The sequence below is a fragment of the Manacus candei genome, unplaced genomic scaffold (assembly GCF_025592945.1).
Source record: "Manacus candei isolate 608988 ecotype Guabito, Panama unplaced genomic scaffold, ASM2559294v1 h1tg000071l, whole genome shotgun sequence".
Classification (NCBI taxonomy): Eukaryota; Metazoa; Chordata; class Aves; order Passeriformes; family Pipridae; genus Manacus; species Manacus candei.
This window is the reverse complement of record NW_026138119.1, coordinates 2,773,845-2,791,810: the sequence shown is the minus strand read 5'-3', so window position 1 is coordinate 2,791,810 and position 17,966 is coordinate 2,773,845. Positions and strand designations below refer to the sequence as shown.

General features: G+C 44.6%; 2 protein-coding genes across 8 annotated transcripts in view; both read left to right on the top strand.

Annotated features, from left to right (window-relative positions):
- Positions 1-7,485, top strand: part of SEC16A (SEC16 homolog A, endoplasmic reticulum export factor) — a 28,411-nt gene extending 20,926 nt beyond the window's left edge. For 5 of the 6 annotated variants that reach the window (XM_051807623.1, XM_051807627.1, XM_051807626.1 and 2 more), the window contains 11 exons: positions 567-655; positions 1,125-1,283; positions 1,519-1,596; positions 1,820-1,876; positions 2,538-2,649; positions 2,975-3,112; positions 3,198-3,298; positions 3,690-3,764; positions 4,403-4,462; positions 5,361-5,435; positions 5,838-7,485. In XM_051807623.1, coding sequence (XP_051663583.1) covers positions 567-655; positions 1,125-1,283; positions 1,519-1,596; positions 1,820-1,876; positions 2,538-2,649; positions 2,975-3,112; positions 3,198-3,298; positions 3,690-3,764; positions 4,403-4,462; positions 5,361-5,435; positions 5,838-5,906 — 1,013 coding nt within the window. In that variant the 3' untranslated portion in view covers positions 5,907-7,485. The remainder of the gene's footprint in view (positions 1-566; positions 656-1,124; positions 1,284-1,518; positions 1,597-1,819; positions 1,877-2,537; positions 2,650-2,974; positions 3,113-3,197; positions 3,299-3,689; positions 3,765-4,402; positions 4,463-5,360; positions 5,436-5,837) is intronic. The other variant, XM_051807625.1, reaches the window with a different exon arrangement.
- Positions 7,486-8,077: 592 nt separating this feature from the next.
- INPP5E (inositol polyphosphate-5-phosphatase E) lies at positions 8,078-17,608 on the top strand. 2 transcript variants are annotated; one of them, XM_051807653.1, is made up of 11 exons: positions 8,078-8,222; positions 8,916-9,984; positions 11,537-11,660; positions 11,840-11,937; positions 12,555-12,679; positions 12,802-12,921; positions 13,300-13,407; positions 14,150-14,311; positions 14,880-14,995; positions 15,399-15,535; positions 16,244-17,608. In XM_051807653.1, the coding sequence occupies exons 2-11, from the start codon at positions 9,128-9,130 to the stop codon at positions 16,374-16,376; spliced, it is 1,980 nt and encodes a 659-aa protein (XP_051663613.1). In that variant the 5' UTR covers positions 8,078-8,222; positions 8,916-9,127; the 3' UTR covers positions 16,377-17,608. The 2 variants fall into 2 exon arrangements, with proteins under 2 accessions (XP_051663613.1, XP_051663614.1); XM_051807654.1 differs by lacking the exon at positions 8,078-8,222 and having other exon boundaries at positions 8,834-9,984.
- The last annotated feature ends 358 nt before the right edge of the window (positions 17,609-17,966 follow it).

The window sequence follows — 17,966 nt, the reverse complement described above, 5'->3', positions numbered from 1 at the left end:
AAAACCACCATGTAATGGTAAGGAAGCATCTGTAGAAAGTTATAGTTTTCATGCTGCTTCTTTGACTTGCTTTAAAAGCCAGATCAGACTCAGCAGATCATGATTTAGACCCTGCCAGGTAATCCCTGGGATTGGCAGTTCTATTTCTAAGGTCTGTGGTTGGAGCCTCAGGGATTTCTCCCTGTGGCCATGAGCATCTTGGACCCTGATAAGTTTTGGTTCAGTGACAGCAGAACCTGACTCAAGTGAAGACAGGAATACACAGGTTTGGCAGAGCTGAGTTTGAGATGTGGGAAACCTTTAACTGCCCCATTCTGATGGTTGAATCCTTCAACCTGCTCTGGCCTGTGTTTAGAATAAACACAAATCCCTGCAGGAGGGGAGAAAAATCACAGCAACTGCAGTTCATGTTCTTTAAAAGACCATATTCTATCTAGAAGAAGATTCATAACTAATGAAAACTTTTGCCTTAAAACTGTAGTGAGGCTTGAGGGCTTTTGAGTTTGATGTTGATTTTTTTTGTTGTTGTTATGCCCCCCAGTAACAAAATTATTTTTTTTTTTAAGGAATGCAGAGAATTGCCCCAGAATCTCCCTCACAAAATTCCTTCCCTGAACAGAGAGAGGAGGATTTCTACGGCAGAATGGCCAGCATGGTATCTTTATTTCATTTCTTCAGCAAGTGGCAGCTGCATTGCAGCACAATGAAAACACAAGAGGATTTTGGGGCTCTTCAGTGACACTTGAAGCTTAATTTTTAGAAGTCCCCAAATTTAAGATTAAATTTCTGAAATTTAGATGTCTTAAATTGTGTGGAAGTTCTTGATAAAAAGTGAATGTTGTGTCAGATATTTAGCTACATGTTTATTAAGCATTTATGTTTAATATTTTTAATATATACAAATATATTTATTATTTATGCCCTGGCTTTGTATCTAACCAGGCACCAGGACGAAGATCCATCTTTAGGTTTATTTTCTAGGAACTTTTATATCTCTTCCTATTATGAACTTTTCAAAGAAGGAATTTGTGTAGCAAGATGAAATATAATCCATCACTCCAGCAACTGTGACAACTGTGACAAAGTGACAACTTTTGTCCTTTCCTGTGTATTTGTAATAACAGGGCTATGGACAAAGATCCCGAACAACCTCAGAGTCTTCTGCTCATTCTGCGGGACGAGAGAGATCCAACTCTGCAGCAAAACAGCCCTCTCCTCCTCCCTCTGCTCTTGCAGGGAAAGAGACCAAAAAAGAAACAAAAAAGGAGGCAGCACCTAGAAAGGTAAAACTTTATCACCGAGGTAGTTACAGCTGGAGGAGGTTTGTTAGTGTGTGTGGTAACCCCTGGTCCAGGGAATTGATTTCAGAGGTTTTAACTGTTTATTTCTCTTAGGTGCTGCTCTGGGCTCAGAGTTGAAGGCCCTAACAGAAAATGTGTTGTTGCGTGAATGTTTCTTTTCATCTGGCTGTAAAGACAGTGGGGAGAGAATCAACTGACTGGATTAATTTCTTTTTAGACTGGTACAACCTGGTTTCGCTGGCTGATGGGAAAAGGAAAGAATGAGGCTCACCTGCCAGATGACAAGAACAAATCAGTAAGATCACAAAAACATTCATACACTTGAATTTGTTCCAGATGTTCTCCTGGATGACAGATGAACATTGTTCTGACAAGTAAACAAATGCTTCTAAAACTTTGAAGATTATGCTTATTTCAAGACTGGCTTTTTTTTTAAAGAAATGGTTACAGGGTTTTTTAGGGGTTTTTTTAACAGCTTGTGTTGACCTCTTAATTTTTGACTGTGGGTTTTCTTGTAGATTGTTTGGGATGAACAGAAACAGCGCTGGGTTAATCTGGATGAACCAGAGGAAGAGGTAAAAATCTGAATCCTCATGATTTTTCCAAGTGGAAAATGGAAATCTGTACTGGCACAAAATTTTCTTTAATCTGTTGTTGGCTCTTAAGAGCTGCCTTCTGCTGCATTTGGGTTAAAATGTGCAGTATCTTGAAACTAATAAACGGGTTATGTTTGCATCTTTAGTTGCTGGTGTGGATTCTCACCTGCAATTGAATTTACAAGGGAATTTGCTTTACACTTAGTCTGGTGTATCACTTCATTAGAGGTTGGCATCACCTAGACAATTGCAAGTAAATTGACTTGCTGCAAACAGGATATAGGGAAAAAGGTAGGAAGAATCTAGTTTTGAAAATATAATGCTTTGTACAGCAAAGAAAATCACACTTCCTGTCCATCCTTGTCATTTGAGGATCTGCCTAAAAACACAAATGATAAGAACCACTGTTGTTGTTTCTTTTTAATGTGAGTGTAGGTAGGTTGTAGAAATGCCTTGGCATTATTTAAGGTATCAGCTGGGAGATATTGATGTTCCCAGGTGAGATATCTGTTGGGAATATTGATTTGTAGACCCAATTTCATGCGCTCTGGAATAAGGAGAGGAGAAGTCAGGCATATACTTGGTTTAAAACTCTCAGTCAGTGATGAGATTGGATTTTTTTTTTTTGTTCTCCCTGCAGAGTAAACCTCCACCACCACCTCCAACAGGATTTCCTAAAGCTCCTCAGGCTGCTCCACCTGGACCCGGGGGCCCCCCTGGTGCCTCTGTCAACATGTTCTCCAGAAGAGCAGGTAACAGATAACATTAATGCTCAAAGTATGGAAGAATTCAGATTTTCTCTTGCATAAAATGTGAAGACAGAAGTCTGGGCTTCTCTGGAGCTGTTTGGGAACAGCTGGCAACTCAGTGGAGCTGTGGCTATTGCTGGCTTTGCTTGTGCCTAGATCCCGCACTGTGACTTCTGTCACGACTGTCTCCTGACTTGGGTGTTACTGTTTGTGTCCCTGGAGTGTTATTTTCTGATTCTGAAAGAAGCTTTAACCAGCAAACTGAAATAGTCACAGGCATGACAAACACAAGGCTTATTTCTGTTATTTCTACATCTTTCTGTTGTAGCTGGGAGCAGAGCCCGCTACGTGGATGTCCTGAATCCAGGTGGAACCAAGTCAAGTGGAGCAGTTCCTGCACCATCAGACCTGTTTGCCCCCTTGGCACCAATGCCCATTCCTGCCAATGTGTTTGTTCCAAACTCAGGTGTGTCATGTGGATACAGCTGTAGGGAGGTTGTATGGCTATTTATGGGTATGGTGTGCTTGGCTAAATCCTGTTTCCTCTCCAGTTCCAGGGGATTCCCAGCCAATGGAAGGAAGTGGTGCAGCAGAGCACACACCAGCTGCAAACCAAACCAACACAGATCCTGCTGCAGCTGTGGAACCAGAGGTGGGTTTGAATGAATTGTATCTACAAGACATTCTGACTTCTGATTAAAAACCCCTTGTGGTTCTAAAGAGTAGCTTCACAGCCACAAGACATAGAGAATGCTGTTGTGGAAATTGTGGTTTAATGGTTTATTTGAAGAACTGAAGAAGGGAAATGCAAGTGAAAATGGAAGTGGGAATCCCATGAGAAGTTGTGTTTCCTTATTTGGCAGGGCTGCAGGTTCCATGGGTGCAGGATGTGCCAGGAAAGGGACCAGGAACATAGGAATGTTATACTGCATGTTTCACCTGCTTCATGTATTGTAAGGTTCTGCTTCAGTGGGATCTTTAGCAGAAATGTGAAATAGCATCGTAGTAATGATGATAAACAGAATTGCCTTGTTTTTCTTTAGTACTTAAACCCTGCAGCCCTTCCTCCTGGATCTGGACTTCCTGTTCCAAACCCTGATGGCTCCCAATCAGGCGAGGTAAGGCTTGATGCAAAGTAGTTAATGACTTTTACAGCATATTTTAAGCATTAATTTGTATTGGATTTACTATTGGTCATCAAAAACAAGTAACTGATTCAGTTGCTCATGAGTAGCCAAGATGGGGTATGAATGCCTCCAGAATTGTAGAGAAAAAAACCTCTAGGCCCCTGTGAGAAGTTCAACTTCCATGTCCTACATTCTGTGATATGATCTCCTTTTCCCATATAAGTACTTTTATGAGCCTTTTTCAGAGTAAAATTTGAGAGCAGTTTGAGGATCTCTTCTTGCCTCCATGCATGCATGTAATTTCACTAATATTGAGTGCAAGACACAAGGAGAATAGACTGCTGTGTGCCAGGCAGAGTAACATTACCTTTGTTCCTACTAAATGTTTTCTATATCTACATAATTTTGTGCTTTAAGAAGTCCTTTTGATTTAAACTAACTTCCGGCTTTCCGTTTTGTTTTTGGTTTGGTTTTGATTTGTTGTTTTTTTTTTAACTTGAAGTTGGTTTAACCTTTGGCAGTGAGACTTTTACAATGAAATAAAACAACTGAAAGCTTGGGGCAGTGACATGCATGACGACTTTTTTATTTGTGTTTTTTTGTATTTGTGTGTTCTTGCTGTTTTGTAGCTTTCGCGCTCTAGTTCAATGAGTTCATTATCACGTGAAGTAAGCCAGCATTTTAATCAGGTACATGTGGCTGGCCATTCTCATTTATGTTAACTTATTTACTTTCCCCCCCCCTCTTTATTTTGCATTTGCTCAAACACTAATGCTACTTTTAGTCATTTTCCCCTCTTCTCATTTCACAGAAATTTCATTAAAAGTAGCTAATGATGTAGTGTTCCTTTTTACACTCAAACAGGGTCTTCAGTTTTGTATATTTGTGAGAGTGCATGTAATCCAGGCATGCTTTTTGTTTATGTTCCTAAGAGATTCACATAATGATTTCACCATCTTTTTACTGAGATACTAAAGAAGTCAGTTGATTTTAAACAAAAACCAACCAACCAAACAAAAAATTCCCCAAACCAAACACAACAAATCTAAAAAGACACAAACAAGCAAAACTCAGTCATTCTGCTGCTGCCAGTCTCAAATTGCTAATAAACCATCTGCAAAAGTCCCTGTAGGAATTAAAGGAATGCTTCATCTCTGCTGTAAGTTCCAGAGCTGTGGGGTCACCACAAAGGGGTGATACAAACCTTTCTGATATTTCTTAGTAGAGCCAAACCTGACATAGAATGTTTATTTTGGGGCAAGCCCTAAGGTGTACTAACAGAGGCAGGAGGTACTAATTCAGTGAAGTTGCACTGGTGTCTTGTGTTGGTTTTGCATGCTTTGGATCTTCAGAGCTATTGACAGTTTATGCATGTGTGGCATTGTTTGGCCAATTCCTACATTAAGCAAGTAATATTCTAGATCTGGATGCAAACTGTACCAGCACTCTGCAGTTGTTACAATATGCTGTGCTCTCCATGTTGGTGGCATTATTCCTGTGAATATTTGCTCTGTATAACTCAGCAAACCATGTTTGAGAGGCAGCAAAGCTCTGCCCTTCTCTAACTGCAGTATTCTCTCTCTCCAGCCTGCCAGTGTACCACCCTCGGGGGCACCTGCAGCAGGAGCAGTACCATTCTACAATCCCTCTCAATTTGCACAAGTGAGTAAAGGCCTCATGTTTCCTTTGCCTTATTTTCACTATCCAACATTGCCCAGAGAAGCTGTGGCTGCCCCATCCCTGGAAGTGTTCCAGGACAGGTTGGATGGGGCTTGGAGCAACCTGGGCTAGTGGAAGGTGTGGCAAGGGGATGGGACTGGAGGGTCTTTAAGTTCTCTTCCAACCCAAATCAGTCTGTGATTCTACACTTTGAACAAAACATGATTTTGTGCTTAACCACCTTAATCTGGATTGTTCCATGTAGGATATTAAATGTGCACAGAGACCAGTCTGACACCTGTTTAATTTAACAGATTTCCATTCAAACCTATATTCCCAATTTTTTGTATTTTGTCTCCAGCATGACACTTTTACAGAACATTTTTTTTTTCTTCCTTTTTTCAGTCTCCTGCAGCCACTGGAAGTTCAAGGCTGGGAAGAATTGGACAGAGGAAGTATCCAACGTTGAAGTAGAACACAATGGCTTTGAATTTGGAATCCTCAATCATGTTCTGAGTATGCAAAGAACTATTCAGCCTTATGGCACGTGGTATCAGCTGCAGTTGACATGACAGAAATGTAATGATGGGTGATTTTTTTCATGGGTCTCCCTGCTTGCACCTCATCTACGCAAAACCATTACCAAACATGAAATATATGTAACTTTTCCTTTTTAAAAAACCTGGCTAGAAATAGCTTTGCTGTGATAAAGGATAGACACAAGGGAGGAAATAGTTGCTGTCTGTTACAGAACCTGTTTGTAAATTGCATAGGCAATTTATTCCTTATTTTAAACCTGTTAGTGTGACCTTCCAAGGCATAGTTTCAGGGATTCCTTAATTTCTGAAGGATGCTCCCCTCCCAGCGGGGGAAAAAAAAACATGTCCACATTGTAACATAACACTGTGGCCTTAAGAGGACCATGCACAGTTGTGATGCTTTGCCAGGACGTGGAACTGGATCTGTTCCCCTGGGAGACGCCTCACACCTGGTGTGTTTTTGGGAGCGGGGAGGGGGCCACAGCTCATCCAAATAAATTGACCTACGTTGAATGAAAACTGTGACTGTAATCTAATACTGATTTGATTTGGATCTTTCCTAGTCTGTATGTAGTTTGTGGTTTAGACTACTTGTAAAGCCAACTGTATAGTGGGAAGGAGCTCTGTATCATAGCCAATGCTGTTCTCTTGACGAGTGAGTGTTCGTTTAAGTGCAATACGGTTACTTGCTTTCTCTCAAACTGCTGGCACTGTGCAACTGGGGGGGTAACAGCTTGAAAGTTTTGTTTATTTTTATTTTTCCTTTTGAGTGCCAGAATCAGCGTAATAATCCGTTCTTGAATCTCCATTACTAAAATAACCAAGGTCTTAAGTAGCTAACAGGTGAATTTCAAACGTACTAAAAGTAGGCGGATTAGACCTCTACGGATGGACTTTAAAATCTTTAGGTTTAATATAGGAAATCCTGAAAACCATGATATGCAGCATTTATATTCACTGAAGAATCTGAATTATCTACAAAGAGAGAAATAAACTTTAAATATTTATTAAATCATTAGGCCATATTTTATTTAGAACTTGTCACCAAACTGTTTGATTTTACTTGAATTTCTGCCCGGGAGTAGAAGTAACGCGAATGTGAAATTGCCAGTGTTGGTCCCCCATTGTTTTGTTTTTTTTTTTTCTTTTTTCTGAATAACACCACTTTTCTGAGATCATGATAGCCTTACATGTGTCCCAAAAGGTTTGTACCCAGCCCAAGTAAAAGCCTGCTGGGGGGGATTAGAAACCTCTGTGTGATGGTCCATGCTCAATTCCAGCCGTGGGCAGCAGCAGTCAGTGTGGTTTACTTTTCTATAATTGAAACCTAATCAGACACTTGGCTTTCCTCTAGTCCAGCCAGGCTGCTGATTATTTTCTCCTTTCAGTAGAGACTGCCAAACAACTTCATTCAAGGAGGCTCCCTCTGAGCTGGGAGCAGCTGTCTTTCCTAAGTGTAAGATTTGACACTGTAAATTCTTAAATAAAATATTTTGCGCTCTGGAGCACTTTCACATTTTACTTTCTTCTTGTGGTTATTGCTTTAGCGAGCTGGGTGGACGAACCTCTCCTATTCATCTGGGAATGATCCGTGTGAAGGAACTTCTCCTGTTCATCTGGGAACGATCCGTGTGAGGAAAGGGAGCCTGGAGTGTTCGGAGTTGGAACTGGCTTGTGTGTTGGGAGTAGGTTTAGATGAGATGTTGGGAAGAAATTTTTGGCTGTGAGGGTGGTGAGGCCCTGGCACAGGTTTCCTTTAGAAAAGATTAATGTCCCATGCCTGGAAGTGTTCAAGGCCAGGTTGATCGGGGCTTGGAGCAACCTGGAATAGTGGAAGGTGTCTGGATGGGCTCTTAAGGTCTCTTCCAACCCGAACCATTCTGCAATTCCGTGATCAGTGAAATGTTCAAAATCATAGCTTTGAGCCTTAATACGGGCAACTTTTAATTTTTTTTTTTACGAGTGTAAAATGTTTACTTAAAGCTGCTCATTTAAACGCCGCCCGTATCGTGACAGTCGCGACTGAGGGATTCCCTCAGGGCGGGCGCTCCTCCGGCCGCCAGGGGGCGCTGCCCGCGGGGCGGGCCCGGCGCCGCCGCCGTTGCCAGGGAGGGGCCGGGGCGGCCTCGGGGGGAGCGGGACCGACCGCGGGAGCGGCACCGCACGGGATCGGCACCGGCACCGGCACCGGCACGGCCGCCCCACCGCCGCCCAGCCCCCCCGGCAACGCGGAGGACCCCGGGAGGAGCCGGTGAGGCCCGCGCTGCGTCCCGCCCGCGGGGGCGGCGGTGCCGGTGAGGGCTGGGCCGGGCCGGGGCCGGTTCGTCCTGCCCGGCCCGGGGGCTGCGGGGGCGGCCCCGCGGTGCAGAACCCGCGCTCGGGGCTGCGCTCGCCGCGTGTTGCCTTGGCGGGGGCGGCTGCCGGGGCGGGTTGGTCCGCGGTAGCCGCAGAATGACGAGGTGCTTCCCCCCATCCCTGTAGGGCTTTGCCTTGAACCCCGTTTCCATCCCCTAAACCCACCCCTCCCTCGGGTGTTTGCTCGGTGTCAGCGGTTGGTGCGAGGCGAGAAAAGGCGGCAGCGATTTCCCTGCTGTGAGATGGGTGGAAATTTCCTGGCCTCGGGCAGCCCCGGTGTGCTGGTGACGCCGCGTGTGGACGGCAAGGAGAGCCTGCTGTGCTTTGTGTGCAGGTCGAGTTTCCTCTCGTTCTGACAGGGCACGCAGCCTTTTCTCACAGAAGTGTGCACACAGCCCTGGTATCTGCAGCAGTGAGGAGCTCAGTTCTCTGCTCTTGATAAAAGAAATAACGGTGTTCTACTAACAAGGTCACGCTAAGGTTTGAGTTGTGCTGGAGGGAGGTCCTGCGAGATTGCTTTCTGATTAAGTATCACAATTTGCAGCTCAATAACTTTTTATCCTTACATGTTTCTCTTGGGGAAATCCAGGTATCCCACGTCTTGTAATTTTGCAGACAATGCATCTGCCTGCACGTGCACCTGCCCTTCATTCCCATCTAAAGACTGAGCTGTCTGCGATTCCCATGCCTTGCTGGCGTAGTTAAAGCCCTGTGAACCCACAGGGCGATAAAAGGGAAGGAAACTATGCTGTGAGGAACTTTTCATCTGGAGCAGCATCCACAGCCGGTACCTGGGGGAGGATGAGCACTCCCAATGGATTTGCACAGCACTCAAGGGCGTGTGTTACTCAGAGCATGGAGGGTGGAGCAGTGCAGGACCTGCGGGCTAAAAAAGCTGGAAAAGCAGCCAAAAAGGAGGCTGGTGGCAATGTGGCACTTCCTGCTGAAGGTCCTGTGAGTGTGGGCACCCCTGTAAGTGAGACCTTAAAGCTTCTACCAGAGGAGCTCAAAGCCAATATGAAAATTAAATCGATCACTCCAAGGCCTCCCCGGAAGCCCCGGCTGGAACGTGCTGCATCTCTGGATGAGAAGAGCTGGAGGAGGTGGAGGCGGTTTAGGACGAGCCAGGAGAGCCTGACTGATCCCAACGACACCAGTTCCTCCAACGGTTCCCTGCAGGAAGCATCCCCCAGCCCTCCCAACAGGGGCAGGGCGAGCCCTTGCCATCCCTGCTGCCAGCAGAATTCCTTGCACAGTTCACCAGACGCCTCAGAAGCCAGTCCCGTGGGGAAGAGCAGGGGAAGCACCTCTGACCTGGGGAAACGAGCCTCCGAGATCTCCAGTGCCTTCGGGGGGCTGCTGCGGGGGAAAGCGTTCGCGGGAGGCAAACCCCGGCTGTCCCAAATCATGCCAGCTCGCCCCCTGCCCCCCATGGAGCTCAACGTGGCCTCTCACACCCTGAGGACAGCTAATAGGATCGACTCAGATTGTCTGGATTACCGACATTATTCTCAGCACAAGTTTGGGAGGGTGAGCAGCAGCCTGAGCGACACCCGGCTGCACGGCAATGGGATGGTGTACGACAGCTGCTCCACAGACTCCATGAAATCCACCTTCAGCCTGCTCACTCCCATTCGAGCCAAGGATGTTCGGAGCAGGTGAGTCCCCCAGCTTCTCCTGGGAAAAGTTTGGGGGGGTGTTAGCAGGGAGAAGAATCCCACTGGGCAGGGGCTGCGGATGTCTGACCGCTCAGAAAGCACAGAAGTCGTTCTGTGTTATTTAACCTGCTGTGGAGACTGGAAACAGTTGGAAGATTAAGAGATTGGTACAGATACACTGTGTTTACTCCTTTTAGCTGATTATTTTCTTTCTTGTGTTTGATTTGCTGTCAGTTTTTTTGTAATATTTACATAATCTTTTTTGAAAATTTAGAAACAGTAACTGTGTGTGCCAACAGTTGGGAGAACCAGTTTTTTTAAATCTAAGAGTACATTGGGCTTGAACTGAAGTGTTAAATGGCAGGAAAAATACCCAAATATTTTAGTTTGAAGCTATCATGCAGGACATACAGTGTTATCACTGTCCTGTAAGGTGCTGTGTGTCCTCTGCAGATGTTGTGCTTTTTTGGCTTCTGGTAGGATCAAATCACCTATTGGGAACTGCTCCAGTGTCCCACAGGAGCTCCTCTGCCCCAGCTTTTTCAGGCAAGAATCTAGTCATTGATTCAAAGGATGAGAGTCAGCAGTAGAGGGGAAATAATTGAGATAAATTAAAGTGTTACCAATTGGTAAGAAATCCATGGGATAGATTGTTACTTGTTTGCCATGAGGGTTTTCTTCCAATTCCCTCCCTGAAGCAGCTGCAGGCAGTGGCTTGCCCAGCGCTCCCTGACATTGTGCTGTCATCGTTATTTGCAGAGCTTAAGCAAGATTAAAAATGCTTATTCAATGGGCAGTCCTTGTGCCAACAGCCTTTGCCTGTGTAAACAGTGTGTCCTTCGGAGGGGCAGGAGGTGTGGGACGATCTGTCCTTTCCAAATATGATATTTTGAGACCTCAGGCTCAGTAAATTGTTTATTTGATGAGCTGAATTGGAGGAAGAGTGTAAATTTGAGTCTTTGATTAGGAGCAACTTGGTGCCAGAACACCAGGCTTGGTGGAGCTATTTTGATGTTGTAAGTAAACCAAGGTGCTTCGAGATACTGCAGTATCATGGAATCACAGACTGGTTTGGGGTGGAAGGGACCTTAAATCCCATCCTTCCACTAGCCCAGGTTGCTCCAAGCCCCGCCCAGCCTGGCCTTGGGCACTTCCAGGGATGGGGCAGCCACAGCTTCTCTGGGCAACCTGGGCCAGGTTATCAAACCAGTCTCTTCATTCTGTGTCTGAGGTAAGTATTAGTGGGGCTGAAGACTTGGATGGCTTCAGCCTCCTCATCACAGCACCTGGGCAGCATCAGCCTCACCATCATCCTCATGTCCTGGCTTTGAAAGGCTGATTATGACAATGGTTTTGTTTTATTGTAGATGATCCACAAACTCTCTATAAGAGTTGGAACTTTATAAGGAACTTCAGGCAAGCAGAACAATATATAAATACTAAATGCCTTCTTCTTAAAGATATATTCTTGAATAACTCAAGATTCAGGCATTACAAATCATTATTCCATGCCCTTTCCTTGGATACTCTTTTATGGATCTTCTGTTCACAGGAGCTATTTGGAAGGCAGCCTTATGGCAAGTGGTGCCTTACTGGGAGCAGAAGAACTTAGCAGATATTTCCCTGATCGGAATATTGGAATTTTTGTGGCCACCTGGAACATGCAGGGTCAGAAGGTAAGGGCACAGAAGACTCCACAGTGGTAAAGTTACTCCAGCTTTACTGATGTTTTTCTATTCATGACTGTGTTCCTCATCAAACTGAGTTCATCATCTTTATCAAATTACAAGGTACTTTTCTTCTAAATCTTAGCACAACTAATATTGCTATTTTCTTTTCATTTCTTTTTTAATAGGAACTTCCAGTGAATCTGGATGACTTCTTATTGCCAACAGATCCTGACTATGCCCAGGACATGTATGTCATTGGGGTTCAAGAAGGCTGTCCAGACAGGTAGCAAAAACAATGTAATGAACCATCTTCTTTTATTGTTAAGTAATTACTTTGCTTTGAATTAGCCTGGAAATAGTATCCATCATAATCTTAATATTTTCAATAATCAACCCATTTAATAAGACTGAATTCATTGCATGAGCATCAGGGGAAATAGACCTTAGAGCAAAAAGGCACAAAGATCTGTAAATCACAGAGTCATGGAATGGTTTGGCTTGGGAGGGACCTTGAAGTTCATCCAGTTCCACCCCCTGCCATGGGCAGGGGCACCTTCCACCAGCCCAGGTTGCTCCAAGCCCTGTCCAGCCTGGCCTTGGACATTTCCAGGGATGGGGCAGCCACAGCTTCTCTGGGCATACCGAATGTGGTCCTGTTAGAGCAGCTGATGGCAAAATCCTGCTGATTCCTGTGGCACCTCATCAGCCCAGCTCTGAGGGGCTCTGAGCTGGCTCGGCTGTGCAGCCACTCCTTAGTCATTCAGTGGAAGTTTTATCAATGCTTACTGTTCGTTGATGTTCTGTGTCAGAGGGACTGCTCTGTTTCCACAATACTGATTTCCTCTCTGGTTGTTGTCTCCTGTACTGTCTGTGTGATCCAGCTGTTGTTCTTTCCTGCAGAAGAGAGTGGGAGATCCGCCTGCAGGAGACTTTGGGCCCCCACTACGTCCTGCTCTACTCGGCCGCACATGGGGTGCTCTACATGTCGGTCTTCATCCGCAGGGACCTCATCTGGTTCTGCTCAGGTGTGTGGGGAGCTGAAAGCACTGCTGCCAGCCAGTGTCCTGGCTTTTTCTCCCTCTCCTAACTTCCCTGCTCACTGTATCTAGAGGCTCTCAGTGAAAGCATCTTGTTTTTCTCCTTCCAGAAGTGGAGTACGCCACGGTGACAACTCGAATCGTGTCTCAGATCAAAACCAAGGGAGCTCTGGGAATCTGCTTCACGTTTTTTGGGACCTCCTTTCTCTTCATCACCTCCCATTTCACATGTGAGATATTTACAATCTTGCTAGAAGGGTCCTGTTTGAGGGAGGAGAGGAGGGAACTGTACAGAGGTAAAAAAGCAGGACAGGCTGAAGGCAAAACTCAGGATTGCTGAGCTGAGAATGATAAGGGGGGAGAAGGATTGTTTGATAACAAACTTACAAAAGAACTGTGTGTATTAAAACAGATATGAGCTCTGCACCATTGTGTTCCCTTTTCCACACTTTCTGTCGTTATTTTTCAGTGTGTGTGTTCCCTGGGTCAGTGTCCCATTTTACACATGGAAAATGTCTGATGCCCTTTGGAAGCTCCCCTTGTAACCAAAAGTGGTCATTGAATGAAAATGCTTCATCCTTGGCAGTAACAGGCTTTATGTCTTACAGCTGGGGACAGTAAAGTGAACGAGAGGAAACTGGACTACAATAAAACCATTCAAGCCCTTACACTTCCCAAGAATGTTCCAGACACAAATCCATATCGATCCAGTTCTAGTAAGTGTGAAACCATGTGTGAGAACCCAACAGTCTGTGCATTGTCTTTCAGTCTGCACTAAGAAAGAATGAGAGTTATAATTTGAGAGACCACAGGGCTTTTTGTCTGAGGATAGTTATTACTCACACGAATCTTTTCTTTTCTTTTTTTGAAATTTTGAGGGGGGATTTGAGAAAAAAATTAAAATGGGAGAGAGAAAATTCAAAAAGGAATTTTTATGTGATGTATTTTTCCAGCAATATGATAATTTTGGTGTATTACCAATATTACAGATGTACTTTACTTTCCAAGTGTTTTCTAGAGCAATTAGGAATTAATTTATTTCAAAACTTAAGAGAAGGAACGTTATGGCACTCTGCATATACACAGGTCAGTGTATTGTTTGCCAAATTCCGTTATTCTTTCTTAATACTGTGCTGATAATGTCATGCCTAGATAAGTAGGCAAATCTTATCTCTAGAAAGATGAATTGACTCTTTATCTGCAGTGTAGCATTAGGGTTTTGTGTTCACCCTGGTTTTAGGTCCTATCGATAGTTTGGTCTCTTTTCAGCTTTTTCTATGATGTTTAAAAATTTCTGTTCTGTTTCTACTGGGTTTTTTATTACCATATACAGTGATGGTCAGAGGCAGAAAACATGCTCAGGCATCACATCTCCTGGTAGTGAAAAGAAGGGATTTATGCCTGTTCCTTGACCGTATCTGGCAGAATATCCTGAACACTTGTGGCCTGACTTTGCAGGTGATGTCACAACTCGGTTTGATGAAGTCTTCTGGTTTGGTGACTTCAACTTCCGACTGAACAAGGACCGTGAGACTGTGGATTCCATCCTGAACCAGAACCCGGACACAGACGTGTCCAAGCTCCTGGTGTATGACCAGCTCACCAGTGAGATGAGTCGGGGTGAGAGGCAGCTGTTTTCCTCCCTCATCCCCATGAACAAAGATATCTACACACAGGGCTAATCACAGCCAATTTAATGAAGACCTTTCCTGCTTCCTTTTGTTACATTCCCTAAAAAAAAAAGAAGTCAGCAGTTGTCAAATACAGTGGCAGTGTGTCAAGGGACCTTTTGCTGTAGCATTTTATCCGTAGTGTAACCTCCCAAGCCATTTGCTGCTGTTTCATCTGACTCTCCATAACTTGGGACACCATTCTGTCACAGTGTCCAGGGAATTTAGATTTGAACATTTGAACATTTGCAAAGTAGCACAAGCTTTCAGTGGAAAGGGAAGTGCATGGACCAGGTGTTCTTTGTTTAACTGGCCACTGACTAAATATCCACTGGCTATTTTTTATCTTCACTGTGTAATAACTTGAGCCTTCTCCCTTTCTGGAGCCTGACCCCATGTTTTTCTAGTCATGTATGTACATGGCTGTTGTTTCTAGCCAGCATTAGTAGAATCAATGCAGAAATGTGCTGGATTCTCAGGAAGGAGGAATTTGTTCATGCTGTTCTCTTCCCTTACAGGATCTATTTTCAAAGGGTTCCAAGAGGCTGATATCCATTTCCGCCCTTCCTACAAGTTTGACATAGGGAAGGACAGCTATGACACCACTTCCAAACAAAGGACTCCATCCTACACAGTAAGGGATGATTTCAGCACCTCACATTTGCACCAGAGGGGATCCAGATGTGCTGAGATTTGTGGCTTAAGGGCAACAGGGCATGTGGGTCTGGTCTGGAAGAAAGGATTGTTGAACCTGTGAGCGCAGGGATAGTTTGGCACAGGCTGTTAACCTCATTTTCCCTGCCTTACATCCTGTTTGAGTGGATTCTGGATTCTCCCTTGTGCTCATAGCTGGGCACAGAGCAGCTTTGGGGATCAGGCACACACTCTTCATTAATGGATCCCTGTCCAAGACACTTAATTTCACTAAGTGGAATGTGATAAATGAATGGTCTCTTGTGAACCAGTGCTGCTCTCCAGGGTGGGTGGATGTGCAAAGGGAGTTACCAGCACTCTCTCCTCTCTCTCTGTGTCTCCAGGACCGGGTTGTGTTCCGCAGTCGGTACAAGGACGACATCCAGGCTGTCAAATATTCCTCTTGTCCTGTGATCAAAACCTCAGACCATCGCCCTGTGTTTGCCTTGTTTCGTGTCAAAGTGAGGCCTGGCAGAGACAAGTAAGTACCTCCTTGTGCTGCTCTGTGTGATTGCACATGGCTCCAGGGATCCTGAGGATATGCTCCTGTTTGGAGTTTGTCTTCTCAGAATTCCTAAAATAGAGTTTATCCCATGTAGCTCTCTGCAGTCTGTTTGATTTTTATGCTGGTGGTCAGAGCAGTGAGAGCTTAAACCTTGCACTGACAGCTGAAATCCCTGCCTCCAGGTCCCTTAATCCTCCTGAGGGGGATAAACAGAGCCCATTGGAATTGATTATTAATCTGTGTTTTATCTGAGATGCAGTTCTTTGTTTTCCCTATCAGCATGGGCAGCTTTCCTTTTCTCTTCTTCTTTCCGTTTTTGGGATCAATGCTATTTTCCCTCCCCAGTGGTGCCTGCATTTCAGCATAGCTGGATGTCAGTGGAATATTTTGAGATCCTCCAAGCTCCTAATGTCCAGCTGTGGACTGTTGTACTAGTGGAACTCTTTAGAAAATTGAAATTACATTTCCCTTTTACAACCAGGACTTTCTCCATGTAAATGTGTTGTGAAAAACCTTAACTTGTTGCTGTGGAAGAACAACTTTTGTTTCTCCCACAGCAGTAGGTGAATGCATTAAGAAAGTAAAAATTAGATTTCTGGCCTTTGTTATATGAGCTAGTTGGGAAACATTGGGCAAAGAAGAATACATTTATGCCCTGATCTGTGGCTTGTGTTTCTGTTGTAGCATTCCACTTGCTGCAGGGCAGTTTGACAGAGAACTGTATTTAATGGGAATAAAGAGGAGGATTACAAGGGAACTTCAGAAACGACGGGAGCAGAAGGACCAAAAATCCAGCAGCATATGTAGCATTTCTTGAGCTGAGAGCCCTGCAATGCTTGTGGTAGAGGTGCCCCGAAAGAGGATTTCAGGCCATGGCAAACTCTGCAGGGAATTGTCTGCTTTAAGCACCTCTGGCAGTTGTGAAGAATGTCTTAAACCTCATCCTGGATTCATCTGCATGAGCTAATCCATGTAGCTCAAGTGCTTTTGCCGAAGAAAAGGAGTCAGTTATTTAAGACATCCATCCCAACAGGTAAAATGGATTTATTTTTAACTAGACTATCTTAGGAAGCCACTGGGTGCAGCCTGTTGTTTGTAGGAGGACTCTACACAGGGGCACAGCTGCTGGAACTGGCATCACCTGGGGCAGGGGACCTAAGAAAAGCCTGCAGAAAGGTGAATTTTTTTTTGTTTGTCTCTCTGGTTTGGTCAGATCTGCTTCCATACAGTGTGGGGTTGGGTTTTGCTCCTTCTCTGTAGCCAAGTGTACAGTATTCTGTAAAATGAGTACGAGGGGCCAGCTGATGAACTTGGGCAGTTCTGTGTATGGATGGTGCTCCTGTGTTGGGCTTTTTGGGTCCTCTACAGCAAGATGAGTGTGAATGTACTCCTGTACATTGAAGTGTAGAAACATTGCCTTTCAATAATCATTCTATAGGCCTTCTGTTACTAAGGGGGTAAATACCCTGCTCTCAGGCCATATACTTGGCTGCTTGAAACAATCCCTCCCTGACCTCACTTGCCCTCTCCAGGGCTCATAAAACACTACCTGCCTTCAGCAGCAGGACACCTGAATTGAAACGAATGGTTTAAGTACTGTACTGTGTGATGCTTCACCAAAGTGATGCCAAGTGAGTGTACCAGGGAGGTTTGCAGAGCCCAGTCAGCTCCATGCAGTTCCATCACCTCCAGTCACAGTCAATTCCTTTTGGTTTTGTTTTTCCAACTCGGTGAACTGTGAGTAACTTGCTATTTTTGAAGTAGTGTTGTCTTAAGGCTAAACATACTACAAGGACCAGTATGGCACTGGTCAAATGTTAAGTACAGCTAATACTTAAAAACTCCTCATGGGCACAGATGGGCTGGATCATTCATCACCTTTAGTACCTAAAACACCAAGCAAACACCTTGGAGGAAGTGCTGCTGACTATGCAACCTGTCCAAGACAGAGCTTCTGTTCTGCGGTACATTTATGGCACTGACCTGTCTGTAGCCATCAGGTACTTGGATTTCCTTTCTTTTTAAAGGAATAAAAATAAATTAATGCAATACCTTAACTGAGAACCAGCTCTTACTGTTGTCAGAACCAGAGTTCTTTGTGTGATGCATGTTTGGGTGACCTGAGCCATTTGTCTTCAGCTGGAAGAGCAGGACAGATTTCTCTGGGATTTTTAGAACTGAACAAAGCACATTTCACCTGCCAGTGAAAGAAACACAGCCCTTGGCTGATGAATTTCAGAAGTCTTACTACTTGCTCCAGCTGTTTAGAGGCCTCTTTATTTCCTTACAAACATACACAACAAGTGAACAGGATTTCCAGACTGTGGGCTGCACAGGAAGCAATGCAACATTTTCTTCTGGTTGCACAAGGAAAGGATGGGGTAAAGCAGGTAAATAGCTGCCTCAC